Consider the following 13,340-nt stretch of genomic DNA (forward strand, 5'->3'; position numbering starts at 1 on the left):
TAACCTTCTGTAAAGCCTGTTTGCTCCACAGGGAGCTGGACCATGTGTTGGGTGGAAGAAAAGGAAGCAAAACTTAACTGCTGTTTTTTAATCAATCCATAGGATGGGAGCAGTTTGCCAGTGCTCTTCTGGGAGATGTCTCTAAAGAGAACAACTAAATGTCTGGACTGTGGTCCAGCTGCAGCTGAAAGGTCTGGCAGCCGTGGTAACAACCCACGTCCGGAGAAAATCATCGTGGGCAGCTGATGGGCAATGCTCAGCCAGCAAGATAGCACGGGAATGTGCTTGCATGGAAATCAAATTAAAGTGAGACAAGTGATGTTAATAGGAGTTCAGAGTGGTGTAAATTAACATTGCCTTTATCTTCAGTAGCCTGTCCCAGGGATGTAACTTAGTGATGATGTCGGTTGCAAAACACAAGGAGAGCTGCTTCCTCAGCACCTTTAAGTGGCTTTATTTTTGAGTAATCAGTATACCTGGTTTGCCTTCATAGAGATTTTTGGGTTTATGTGGTCATATTTTCTTCTTTAATGCTTAAGAAATCTAGGTGTGCTAATTAGATCTGGTTAAATCATCCCTAATATTCTGAGTCTCAAAATTTCACCAGATGTCTCAACACTTTGCCGTTTTTTAGATATAAAAGTTTAAGTTCATTTTTCTATCAAGGGAATTATTTTTATTGAACTGCATATTGAAACACCATTTGTAAAACAGGTTTGGTGAATTTTGTTGACAAATATTTCGAAACATTATCCAAAAAACTCAGCTTCAATCATGAGCAAATGAAATATTTAGATAATATTAGTTTTGCATAGGTTTTTCACTGCCAGTTTCTTCAGAAACTTCCCCATCTCTTCCATGTTCCCCTGTGGAATAAGAAATAAACATAAGTTTAATTTCAGCTGCAGGACAATTTTTTTGACCTGAGTGAAATAAATGCTAAAGGAGCATGGAGATTTGGTTAAAGAACAGGAGGAAAGAGTGTTTAGGGGAATAGGAAATCCCAAAGCGCCAACTATACTCACACCTTTTAAAGGTGAGCTGTATATCAGATGGCTTTCATTATTTTGGTAGGATGCAGGTTTTTAATCCACGTGGGGTGCAGGGTCTGTTTGGCTGGAACAGAGAGACTGCCGCAAGCTGATCCAGCACCCAGCCCTGCCGGTGTGTTTGGTTGGACTGGGAAATGCACCGCTTCAGAAGCTGTATCAGCAGTTACCCGAGTGTCAGATTTGATGCCTCCATGGAAACCCACCTTTGTGTGGTTCTCCTTCTCTTCCCCGGTGGTCAGAAACATTTCAGATGTTCCTTAGCAGGAAAAATACATGCTTGACCAGGCTGAGTAACAAAATCCCTTTTTTGCTCATCTCTAGATGAAAATTGAAGTGCTCCTGTGGACAGGTAGGTTATAGCTGTTCCTTTCCAAGGTTCTTTTCTAAGCTTAGAGAAATAATATTGATGCAATTACGAAAGTGGCCAGCAAAGATCAAGCATCTAAACAGATGCAAAGACTTGAATGTGTAGAGAGGAAGAAGGGATACACTGGTGACAAGTACTGTGTGTGCATATGTGCATGGATTGCAGTTAGGAAAGCTGTAGTTTTCAGGAGCTTTCCTTTTAATGAAAAAAAGAATCATTTACCTTTCTTGCTACTGAGCAACATTCTGCCATGACTTTTCTTTTATACATAAGCTAGTTTCCTGTTTTGTTTTGCTATACATTTTTTTTTTTTTACTAAGCCTGAGGCTTGGATCTATGTACTTGCATGCTTTTTTTTTCATTAGGTAAACAGCAGAGGTAAGAGTGAAAAAGCCTTATGTCTGAAAGTCAGTTTCTTTCCCTAATAGAAGAGATTAACTCTCCCTACAAAGCTTTCTTCATATCCTTAGGCAATCACACCTACAATTATGCTCCTGTTTTAAATCTTGTAGTGGATGAAAGCAATTTCCGTGGCCCCATAATATAGGTAACTCCATGTCTTGCCACTATGTACAAACCTGCCAGATGTACTACTTCACTAGATCCCATTTCTTGGTTTTTTAATGGTGCAAAATGTAAATATCACATGCAAGTCCCAGGGGCTAGTCAGGTAAATGTGAGAAATTTAATTAAAACAGCTCAAGGTGCTACTCGAAGGCAGCCTTTAATACAAAGGACTGTGTGTCAGCCACAGAGATTCCCATCTCACACAAAGCCAGCCAGTGATTTCTGTTGCCCTATTGTTAAATCACCTTCCTGGAGGGGCTGGATTTCTCTTGGTGGTCCTGTGTTGTCCAGGAGCAGGAACTGATGGAGTTGGTGCAACTCTTTCGGGACATGCAGCACATGATAAATAGTGAGTAAGGAGAATAAAAACTGATCAGTGCAAGTCCTCTTCTGCTGGCTGGAGCTACAAGAATGGCAGAGGAGAGCCCATGCATGCCCTGACTGTATGCTTGGCAAGGATAAAATAGGAGTGCTCTACAGAGGACATGCGTTTTGATGCCACTGGGAAAAGCCAAATATGCAATAAAATAAAATATATTTTTAAACAAATAAACAAAAAAAAACCCCACCACACACCAGGAGGGGTTGTCAGGTTCCATTTAAGTTTGAATGATTCTTTCCAGCTGAGTCCTGTGCAGACTCTCGCTGGCCGTATTCCAGCCTGTGCAGTGTCTTTGTACCTCGCTGGGACACTGGCTCTTTGTCCACGGTGCCACCTTTCCTCCCAGAGGAGGTGGCTTTACTGGGCAGGAACTGCATGCAGAGGGCTGGCAGTGAGCCCTGGCCCTGCCGGTGCTCCCCTGGCCCACGGACTCCTGGGGCAGAGGATGGATGAGTCTGGATATGGAGGAGAGGGCTTAGGAGAGACCTTGGGAACCAAGGGGAGGCAGAGAGCAATAAGAGGGGACCAGTGGATAGAGAAGAGAGGAAATAAAAGAGTGAAAAGAGCTGTGGGAGCAAAGGATAAACATAGACTTAGAGGGGAAAAGGCAGCAAAGGACTGGAGGCAATTAGTGGCTGTACAGAAAGAGGACAGGAGAGCTGGAGCATGGAGACCAAAGGGGTTGTGACCATTCATTTCCCCCTCCCTCCAGAACAAGCTATCGAGCCTAAGGATTCAGTCTCAACACTCTTGTCCTGTGAAATCTATTCCTACAACGTGTGCTTCTCTCCTCCATGCTGCCCAACTCACCTGCTCTGCCTGCTGAGGTTTCCTCCATAGCTCTGGCAGTAGATAGCAGCAATGCATGTGTAGGTATCTGAAACCTCCTGATGGCCCAGACATGGCTCCACATGGTGACGTTTGAGGTATTCTTTGGTTTTGGGGGTTTTTCATTTGCTTGTGTGGTTTTTTGTTTTGTTGGTTTGGTTTTAGGTTTTGTTTGGTTTTTTGGTTTGTTTTGTTTTTCTTTTTTTGAAATGTTGGTAATGTTAGAGGAATGTAAATGTTAACAAGTCGTGCTCTGGGAAATGCAAGAAGTCAGGTTGCCTGGGCAACCCTTGCTTGGCCTCCTGGCATGAAGGCGTGATGATACAGCCTTTAATAACATGATTACGACCTATTTTTTCCACAGGGCATAGGATGGACGAATCAGTGCATAGGATGGACGATGCTGTGGGAATGAAGCTGTTGTCTGTTCCTCATTTGTTGCAGAATTTGGAAGGTGTGTAGTGAATGAGGTAGAGGGTTGCAGAAGGAAAGAGGACAGTCTTGGGGAAATGAAGCTGAATGCCTCCTGAAGAGCTGTATTCATTTCCCGTGTCTGCCAGGGATGTCCTTGTACACTGATGGAAATTTCCCTGGAATCAGGCTCTTCCAATGCTGTCATTAATCACAATTTCATCAGTGTCTGTCTCTAGCATGTAATTGTGGGGCTTGATTTGCAGAAAGCTGGAGCATTTATGTCAGCACCTACAAGGGGTATCACTGCGTAATTTTTCCCATTCTGGACACAATTCCTCTGTATTTTCTCTCCCTGCCTGCAAAACAGGAATAATCTTTGTCCTTACAAGAAGGTGGTGGGGATGATTTCATTGGTATTTATGAAGTACATGAATGTTCTGACAGCACTGTAGGAATGTCTCTGAGGAAACCTATGGTTTTGTACTCACTGGGAGGTTTGCATAATAAGGTTGAGGGGCACAATCTGACTGGGAAAGGCAGAGATATCATTAATAGCTGCCCATTTGCTGACTGCAGTGAGCATTTGAGGAGGGCAAACTAATGTGTGATCATCTAATTAGGAGCTGTATCATAACGCATATGAGCAATTGAATATTGCAACAACCTTGTGTCTGGCTTTTCCCATCTTTTTTTGAATGTAATTTAAAATACAGGACTGAAACAAATTATTGCAATCAGTCCTTTGCTATTAGAGTTATCAAGTTATACAGTTGCTCTCATGAAATAAGGTTCATTTTAAATACTGTTAGTATTTATATCCCACGCTTTTGTTGGAAGGCCATTCCAGCATCCAAATTGCTCTTGTACTGGGGTACATTTTAGCATTCAATTCAAATACACTATAGCTGTCCAGGTTCTTAGTCTTTTTTTCTCTTCCCATTTGCTCCTGTCTGTGGCTATCTTTATCTTAAATCTCTTTTCTCTCTTCCCATGCCATGTGAGCAGACAGCAGCCCCATTCCTTTGATGAGCTGAAGTTCTCCTCTATCTCCTCTCCTTTTATAAATAGGCTTGCCAAGGCTTTAGTTTTTCAAATATTGATGACCAGAATTGTAAAAGAGCACCAGTATTTCATTGTCTGAATTGCAAGTACCTGATGGACACAACAGACTTGTGCCTTATAGTCACTTGTGATCAAGTAGTATATAACCAAGTCCAATACAGTATTATCTTCTAGCAGAAGCATTTCCCACTGGTCCCTGAGTGTCTTACCTTGTGTTTTGCATTTTTTACTTGCTTTTGCCACACACAGTTTCACGCTTACCCAGTTCTGTCTGATTCCCACTTCTGTGCTGTACCGCTGGCAGTGCCTCACTTTGTCACTAGCAAACTTCATTGGTACATTCCTGAGGCTTATGCCAAGCTCCCTAGTGAGATTATTAAACTAGATTTCTTTTTCTGAGAATAAGACAAGTCATCCCACCACTAACCTCCTGCCATCCACTTGTGATTTCCATTTTTCTACCCCTTACTGCTGTCTGCTCATCAATCAGCTGCTTACCCACCCCATAATTTCTGTATGTGACTTGATAACCTTCAATAACTCTTCACTATTAGGGCCTTCAAAAATACAATGTATGAGGCTGCTAGTCCTCTGTGATTTAAAAAAAAAAAAAAAAAGGATAAATGAGCACAAAGGGAGTTCATGGAGACAAAAATCCTGGAAAGTATAAATAACCCTGTATACTAGTAACCCTGTGAGGCTGGGAGTAGGTTGCTTCAGCTCTGCATTTTGGACCAATCTACCTCCTGCTGCAGACCTGTCGTGCTCTGGGGATTGATTGAGCCTCTGTGCTGGGCTTCCATAGCTCTTTTCATGTTCAAAGAGCTACTGACGGTATCGTTTAGCAGCCAGAAAAATCCAGCAGAAGTCTATCACCACAGGACTCTTGTCATTTTAGACATCTTTTTTTGGTAGTTTGATTTGAGCTTTGTCTATTTTGTCTTTGCCAAGTGATGCAGAGATAGGTGGCTTCATTTGAAGGTTTTACAGATATTTTCTGATTTTGAAAGCCATGCTTCTGAAATACAGAGGATCCCATGAGAATTCAGCAGCTTTGGGAGTTGGGAGCTGGAAGCTGGTAGGGTTCCCCTCCCCATGAGACTTTTAAAGTCTCTCAATGAATAGTTTTAATTTCCACTGAGATATAAAGAGTTAGCTTGTTGACAGTTTTCCTACTGAGTCCCTGAATAGGAAGCCTAGAGTGTGTGTGGGCTACAGAGTATGGGAAAACTCATAATGGGCCTCTGAGTAAATGGGTGAAAATATTTTTATTTTCCACACTCACCCTTCTGGTAAATCAGTCAGAACTGAAACGTTTGATGCAAATTCCTTCTGAACTGATGACTTCAGTGCAAAATTAAAGACTAAGTTAGGGGTAGTGGGAGTTTCCCTGGTGTTATTCCAGTACCTGAGAGAGCAGGAGTTTGCTTCCATGGGGTTTTTATAGGCATTGGCTTGACTTCCCTTTTAAGATCTTAATGTTGACCTATGAAGTCCAGACAGCCTAAGAGCTGTCATTCTCCTGATGTCTGTCACAGCCAGTCAGAGCAGGTCCTTTTGTGCAAGCAGGCTGCCTCCAAAGACAGCAAGCCATGTAAATGAGAGCCAGTTCTGTAGCTGATGACTTTTTTGCAAGGCACATATCTCATTTGTTGCTATCTGAATTATATTTTGATTATTGTAGATGATTGATTTTGTAGTAGTGATTTTTTTGTTTGTTTAGGTGGGGGTTTTTTTTGTGAACATCTGACTTACATATATAGAAATAAAGGATGTAGAAAGTTGTCAGAAAGATAGATGATGTTGGAGACTTGGGGAGAATCATTCATCCAAAGCAGGTGACTTGGAGTTTTAACACATGGTAGAGGGATGGAGGAGTAAATCGCTGGTAGAGCCAGAAGGCTTTTGGTAAAAAGTAAGGTGCTGTTTGCATTCTTCACTGTAAGGTTTGAGGCCGGGTTCTTTTTTTTTCTCTTTTATTTTTGTTTGTTTGTTTCATTTTTTCCATTCCTTTTTGTTTCTTTTTTCTTTAATCCTTCTAATGCAGCTACATCTGCAATCTCTTTTGGGACGTTTTTGTATAATGCTGTTATGTGTCAATGGAGTATAACCCCCATCAGAGCAGAAGCAATGGTCCACAGAAGGGACACTTCTGCATGAGGCAGGGTAGAGAAGGAGTGAAAACCCCCTTGTGTGTGATCCTCGCTGCACTTGAAGCAGAGGAGGTGTTCATCAGTTCACATAACCCATGGGCTATCCATGACATGAGGCTAGAACAGCATTTCGGTGGAAAACACAAGAATTAGTTGGGAAGGACTGATTTATAAGAAAGGCTGAAAAGGGGGCCTGAGTGTATGTGAGAAGGATGTGTTACAATAAATAAAGAGCATAGGGATTGTAACAACCCCTAATGTATGAACAAAGCAGGAGCGGAGGGCAAAATAATGTTTGGCTCCAAAAAGAGCTGTAACCAAGTGTTGCTTTTCCTGGTTTTTTTAAGTTGTGGCTCAATAAAACACATTGACAATAAAATGCATTTTCTCTTCCCAAAGAAAAAAAGTAAAAATTACTTTGAGAAACAAAAAAACCCCAAAATTAGAAAAATCCAAAGAACATGGTATCAGAGACTGTCTTCTGCTGACAGAGGAGATGTTTCACTTTGACAGGCCAGATCTCGTCATTCTTAGTCTGAGAGTGAACCCTTATGTCCACATAAAATCTGCGCAATGTGTGCTGCTTGGTTGGTGATTTTCATTGTTGTCCTTCAGCTGCAATAGTGAACAGTCATCAATAGCTCATCAAAACCTTGTGCTGTTTCTAGTGCTTGCTTTGACTTTTTTGATGTAGAAGGCTTAGCTTGGGCTCAATTATAGGCTTTAAAACTATGTTTTATCTAGCTGCTTCAGTTGATCTGAATTATTTTATTACCACTTACTCCTTTCCAGAGTCTTGCTACAAAAATCATTTTGACCTTGTTCTTTGAAATTAAGTACCATCTTTTTGATGAGCCTGCTGAGTGCTCCTGTGGTACAAATATTAATTTGACCAATTTCCTCTTTTGCTCCACCTCTGTTTTTATGCTTTTTTGAGCTACATGCTGTGTAGATTCTGTGGAGCAATTGATATTATCAGGTGGTAAGGAAAGTAATACAGCAATATTCTGCTTAAGTACAATCATTAATGTAAAATACTCTTTGCTATTTTTCTCAGAAACATTTCCTATCGTTACTCTAGAGAGGCCAGAAGTGACCTGTGAGCAGTGAACAGCTCATCTATTTGCATAAAAATGTTTCTTTGGTTTATTATTTTGATGATACAATTTTCATATCGCAGCAGACAAACGCATCTTTCATTTTATTTGTAAATGTGGATGATTTATCTCATTTTTTTTCCACACAGCTTGCTTTTATTTTTCCCTGTCTTGCCTCTCTTAAAGAGATGGCTATTCAGAGGAGCACGGCAGAGGTCAGGGCAGGCCAATGCGGATGACTGAGGACACCCGGGCTAATTGTGTATGCACAACAGGAACAGGAACACGCACACGGTCCAGAACAGGGCCACGCTGCTGCCTTTGAACGCAGCCAGTCTAGAAAGCAGCAGGATGAGCCTTTGCCCTAAAAAACACTCCAAGTCTGTGCTCCTGGAGTGCATAGTTCCTGTGATGCTTCTTTATAGATACTGCTGCTTCAGTTTTTACCATACATTATGCCCTTGCAGCTGCCTCACTGATCCAGTAACTTGGAAACAGTGGGGGTTTTGGAATGCCTAGGTAGGTGTTCATGCTCTAACCTAACGATATTTGGAAAGTAAAGCAGTGGCCTTCATTTTTGTCCTGTTCATATGAGAATGTCAGATGCAATATTTGCGAGGCTTGTGTGTTACTATAGCATTTTAAAGAAAAGTTTCCTTGCAGCTGCCCAGCACTTTAAGGACATGGTGAGGCTTTAATTCTGAAACACAAAGACATCACAGATTATGATGCCCAAGGATTTTTCTTTAAGGAAGTGTCTTCTGTTTAGGAAATCCATCAGAACAATTTTAAATATTTGAAGGGAGGCAGAGGAAGAGAGGATGACCTGACACAGTATCTTACACGCTTCTTTCCGAAACCTGGATTTGAACAAAGCTCAAAAGATTCCCATGCAAAATGGGTTTGAGCTCCAGTATTTTCCATAACTTTTAAGGTGTGCATTGCAGAACTGCAACAGCTCTCGTAACAGAGCTAAGGGACCCTCTTTGAGAGCAATCCTGTAAATGCATAGTCCTGCCTGTGGGGGTTTAAAAATTAGAAGAATCCTGAAGTTGTTCAGGAAATTTTATGTCCCACTTGCTGGGATCAAGCTTTGTACTACCCTCATTCTACATACATGTTTTAAACTGGGAGAAGGTTTGGGGTGTGAAGGAGTTCTTGGAGACTTCTTCAGCCCCATAAAGGTTAAGAGAAGATTGAAAGAAAAGGAGGAACCTCAAGTGGACTTTAGGAAGGTTATTTAGCATTTTTATAGCTGCCATTAGTGAAATTGATAGTGCTGTGCTCTCCAGAACATCCCTCAGAATATCTGTAGTTCACAAGGGAAGCTTCTCCTCTGTGTCCTCTCCCGTGAAATAGTAATTTTCCTTTGGTTTGTTTCAGAGCTGGAAAAGGAGATTGCCAGGAGACCGAAGAAAGTCTGCATTATTAAAGTGGTGGGAACCAGGAATCTGTGGAAAAACATCGTAGTATTGTGTGTGAACTCGTAAGTCTGACCTCTTTCTATTTGAATAGTGGTGTGGCTGGTCACCTGGAAGCAGTAATAGGAAATGATGGAGGAGCTCCTCTGTTTCTTAGTGCGGAATCCTTACTAGTGTCTCAGATAAATTATTCTGGAAAAACATGGTCTGCTGCAGGGAATTATTTTTTTTATGGCAAACGTGGAAGAACTCGTTGGCTGTTTCCTACAGCAGAACCATATGCCTTCTCAGGCATCGTGCTGCAAGCACATTGCTATCACCAGTGGTCTCACATGGCCACATGCTGGTACATGCTCACACATGCAGACATCTGCTGCTGGCACCCTGGATGGCTTTTTTGAAATCATTAATGCCACAGGAGTGCAAGTTCAAGTTGTTTATGACTGCTATAGCTGTTGGCAGAAGATGTTGCTTGCCAGTGAATACAATCTTGCTCCCCTGTATAGCGGCTGTCCTTTATAGGTCTTCAAAAGCAGATTACAAAGTGCTTCAGCTCTCCCAAATCATGTATGGGGCACACAGGGAGAATGTGCAGGCTCACACAGACCAATGTGATGCCTGTGTCCTAAGGCTTCGACTTGGACATGCGTACATGGGCAAAATGAGCCACCTGCCTGAGGGGTTTGCAGGTTACAGGCTTTGAGACCTTCTGTTCAGAACTGTGCACCTGGTAAAGAGGAAACAGGTGGGCTGCAAATTTAGCCTCTAACTAAACCAAACTTCTAGGAGGGCAGTGGATTTCCTAATTTTTCGGTCTTATAAAATGCCCATTGGAGTTCCTTTCATGATTTTTTTTTCAGATTGGAGGTGGGGAGAAGACTGGAAATCCCCCATCTTCTGCTCTGTTTAGAATTACTTAGCTCTCTTGTGGCTTTTTCTTCACCACTTCAGGGCCCTACTCCGCAACCTTCACCCTCGTTAACAGGCTCATGGATCAGCCCATAACGCAGAGAGGACAGTCCCTGTGCTGGGTGGGTAGGCACCCAGAGGCACGTGGACTCCAGGGGTCGGTCTCCAACATTATCAGTTGCAGAAACAACTCTGGTTTTACCATATTTGTGTTTCTCTCCCACCTACCAGTTGGTGACTCCCTCTGTTCTGAAAAAACATTTTCCTCTTAGGCTGAGCTGGTAGCTTTAATAGCCAGTGTTAACTGTATTTGTGAAAAATGTTTATGTGGGGAATTCCCCCCTCGTCTCTCACCCTTTTTAATTACGCATATTTAGAAATTCCCTAAGCCAGAACTTGTTAACCCCAAGAGTGACTTCTGGCAATAGCTCACGGAGGCTCTTTGCCACCCAAGTAGTACATGAAGCAGATGTGTGTTTGAGGAAATATAATAGCTTTCATGTTTGTTTTTAAGGGATGGAAAAACAACTATAGAATGTTAAATCTATTATTCTTGTTAGATGAGGCTATGCTAAATTTTTGTACCACAGAACATGGAGAAGAAACCTTTTGCAGGGAATTATGAGACATCAATGGAGATAAATGTATCTAGTTTTAAAAGCAACTGTTCTGAGCTGCTCAGCAAGTTAAGATGATAGAATAATTCTTAGAAAAGCAGGCTGGAAAGCAAAGTGCAGATAATATGTTAAGTTAGTTTATAGGTCATGGCCTAAATAACAGCTTCAGCAAGTGTGTTTGCATGCACAGAAGAGAGAAGGTACACACTGTTTAACTTTGCCCTCTTATTAAATATTGTTTTGCTGACTAATATTTCACTTATGGGAGGCATCTCTTATAATCTAGATATCCAAAGCAAATGACATTTTTGTATAACAGCAAGTACTTGTGCTGGGTTTTTTAGAGGGGAAGGTGTTTCGTATTGAGGGTGTATTTTTGAACTATAGCATTGATTCTTAAGATTGAAAGAGAAATTCCCCAGGCTGTCATGCACTCAGCAGTTGCATATTCCCCCAACTGTTTCTATGTTTATATTAATATCCAGTTTATACTGACAGTGCTTCAAATTCCTGGCATTCAGGAGGATAGAGGTGTATCAGTGTAATGTACCTGCCATTCATTTTTTGGAGACCTGGATCCATGCCTGCTGCTCTGTCAGGCACAATTAATTTGTGACATGAGGTCTGTCTGATCTAAATGCCAGAGGCAGGAGGCCCTTGCTGGCAGGGGTGCTTGTGCTGTGATTTGGGGCAGTTGGGAGCAGTGACATCCCATAGCAGCTCTGCCACACTTCTGCACTATGTCAGGAGTGATGCTGGGGCTTCTCATCTGACTTCTGTACATCCAGATGCCTGCTCTACTCCTTTCCTTTTTCCTTTCTCCTTTCCTTTTTCCTTTCTCCTTTCCTTTTTCCTTTCTCCTTTCCTTTTTCCTTTCTCCTTTCCTTTTTCCTTTCTCCTTTCCTTTTTCCTTTCTCCTTTCCTTTTTCCTTTCTCCTTTTGAATGAATGAAATGGAGTGGCAAGATGTTGATCACTGGCATCATGAAGAAACTTTTTTAAAAGAAGGGAAGACAATTGCTATAAAGGGTGGTATATATGTGTAGATTTGATTAGGGCTTATTGTTTCATAATTGTAATAATCATTGCAGCACGTGTGACTTCAAATACTTATTTTTACGGGGTTTTCAGTTGGAACAGGCTAACTTGGGAAGTGAGTGAGATGCAAACTTTAGTATGACCAAATGCCATGGGTAGGTGGGTCTTCTTGGAAGCCACATGTGCATTGCACATTGTTTTGCTGTCCGAGCACAGAAGCTGCTTCTTCACAGCAGCACTGGCTCTGTGGCCATCAGCAGATGCACTGGGAACAGAGAGATGTACTTCTCGAGATAGGAGAGTTCTGAAATACTTCAGGAAAACCAGTCATGCACCTTATAAAGTCACCTGTACCCCAATATTGAGCAGCAAATGAAGCCAGTAAATTGCAAATGTCTGGTTGAACGGGGTTTTTCTCTTGTTTCTTTTGATCATTGCTTGTTTTTACAGTAACACCTAGAAGTCCGACTTGAGTCTTTTGCGCCAGGTGTTGTGTTCCTGCAGGAGAAGAAATTCTTCTGGCGTTAATGTGTTCCTACGTTGAATTATGTTGCAGTGCATGGCTGCCTTCTCAGCTGTGATCTCCTCTTGCCCTCTCGTGTTTCCCCTAGGCTGACGGGTTACGGCATACACCACTGTTTTGCGAAAAGCATGATGGGGCACGAAGCGAAGACGGCAATTACGCACAACTTCTATGCGGACTACTACACCATGGCTGGGATTGCCCTGGCATCCTGCCTGGCCATGTGCCCGGTGGTCGGGTTCCTGGGGAGGAGAGGAGGACTCCTGCTTTTCATGATCCTCACAGCTCTGGCATCGCTTCTGCAGCTGGGCCTTCTCAACTGTAAGTTGGAGACAAGAGCTTTTCAGGATCATGTGAGTCTGACATGCAAATAAGGGACCAGAAAATACAAGTATTTCCTTTGCCTTTCTCAGATTTGGCACGCCAAACGCCTGCTTAGTTTAAGAAGCTGAATTGGCTTGAAGGATTCCCCAAATACTTGTTGTCTTAGGTTCATTAACAAAAGGCACTGTGTTCTGGATGAGTCCCTCTGGTGAAGCTTGTTGAGCATTGGTGCTGCTTCTAGGGCTGGCACTTGAAAAAAAAACCAACCAAATAAAAAAATGCTTTTAATTTTACTTCAGTGAAATAACCTCTGGGGAAAGAACTGGGTAGGGACTGGGAAGGGAAAACTTTCACACTTGAGTCTGCTTCTCAAATGGCCTTTAAAACCAAACAGAAGTTAGAGCAGCAGGTGTGAGTCCTCCGCCTGCTCTGAGCATCTTGCTACATGCAAGTAATAGGTAGCATGGAAATATGCAGCTGAGAGATCCTACTTTTGACATGACGGGTATGTATAGCCCATGTGAATGTATACACATGATTTTGTGAAGTGACACAGCTTTTCAAACGGGTTGTTCCTGACAAAAGCA

General features: G+C 42.1%; 1 protein-coding gene across 2 annotated transcripts in view; it reads left to right on the forward strand.

The window, feature by feature from the left end:
* Positions 1-13,340, forward strand: part of SLC22A23 (solute carrier family 22 member 23) — a 119,094-nt gene that overhangs the window by 91,255 nt on the left and 14,499 nt on the right. Inside the window, exons 6-8 of one of the 2 annotated variants that reach the window (XM_065628275.1) lie at positions 3,561-3,650; positions 9,306-9,408; positions 12,518-12,750. In XM_065628275.1, coding sequence (XP_065484347.1) covers positions 3,561-3,650; positions 9,306-9,408; positions 12,518-12,750 — 426 coding nt within the window. The remainder of the gene's footprint in view (positions 1-3,560; positions 3,651-9,305; positions 9,409-12,517; positions 12,751-13,340) is intronic. The other variant, XM_065628276.1, reaches the window with a different exon arrangement.

Source organism: Caloenas nicobarica, chromosome 2, assembly GCF_036013445.1.
Source record: "Caloenas nicobarica isolate bCalNic1 chromosome 2, bCalNic1.hap1, whole genome shotgun sequence".
NCBI lineage: Eukaryota > Metazoa > Chordata > Aves > Columbiformes > Columbidae > Caloenas > Caloenas nicobarica.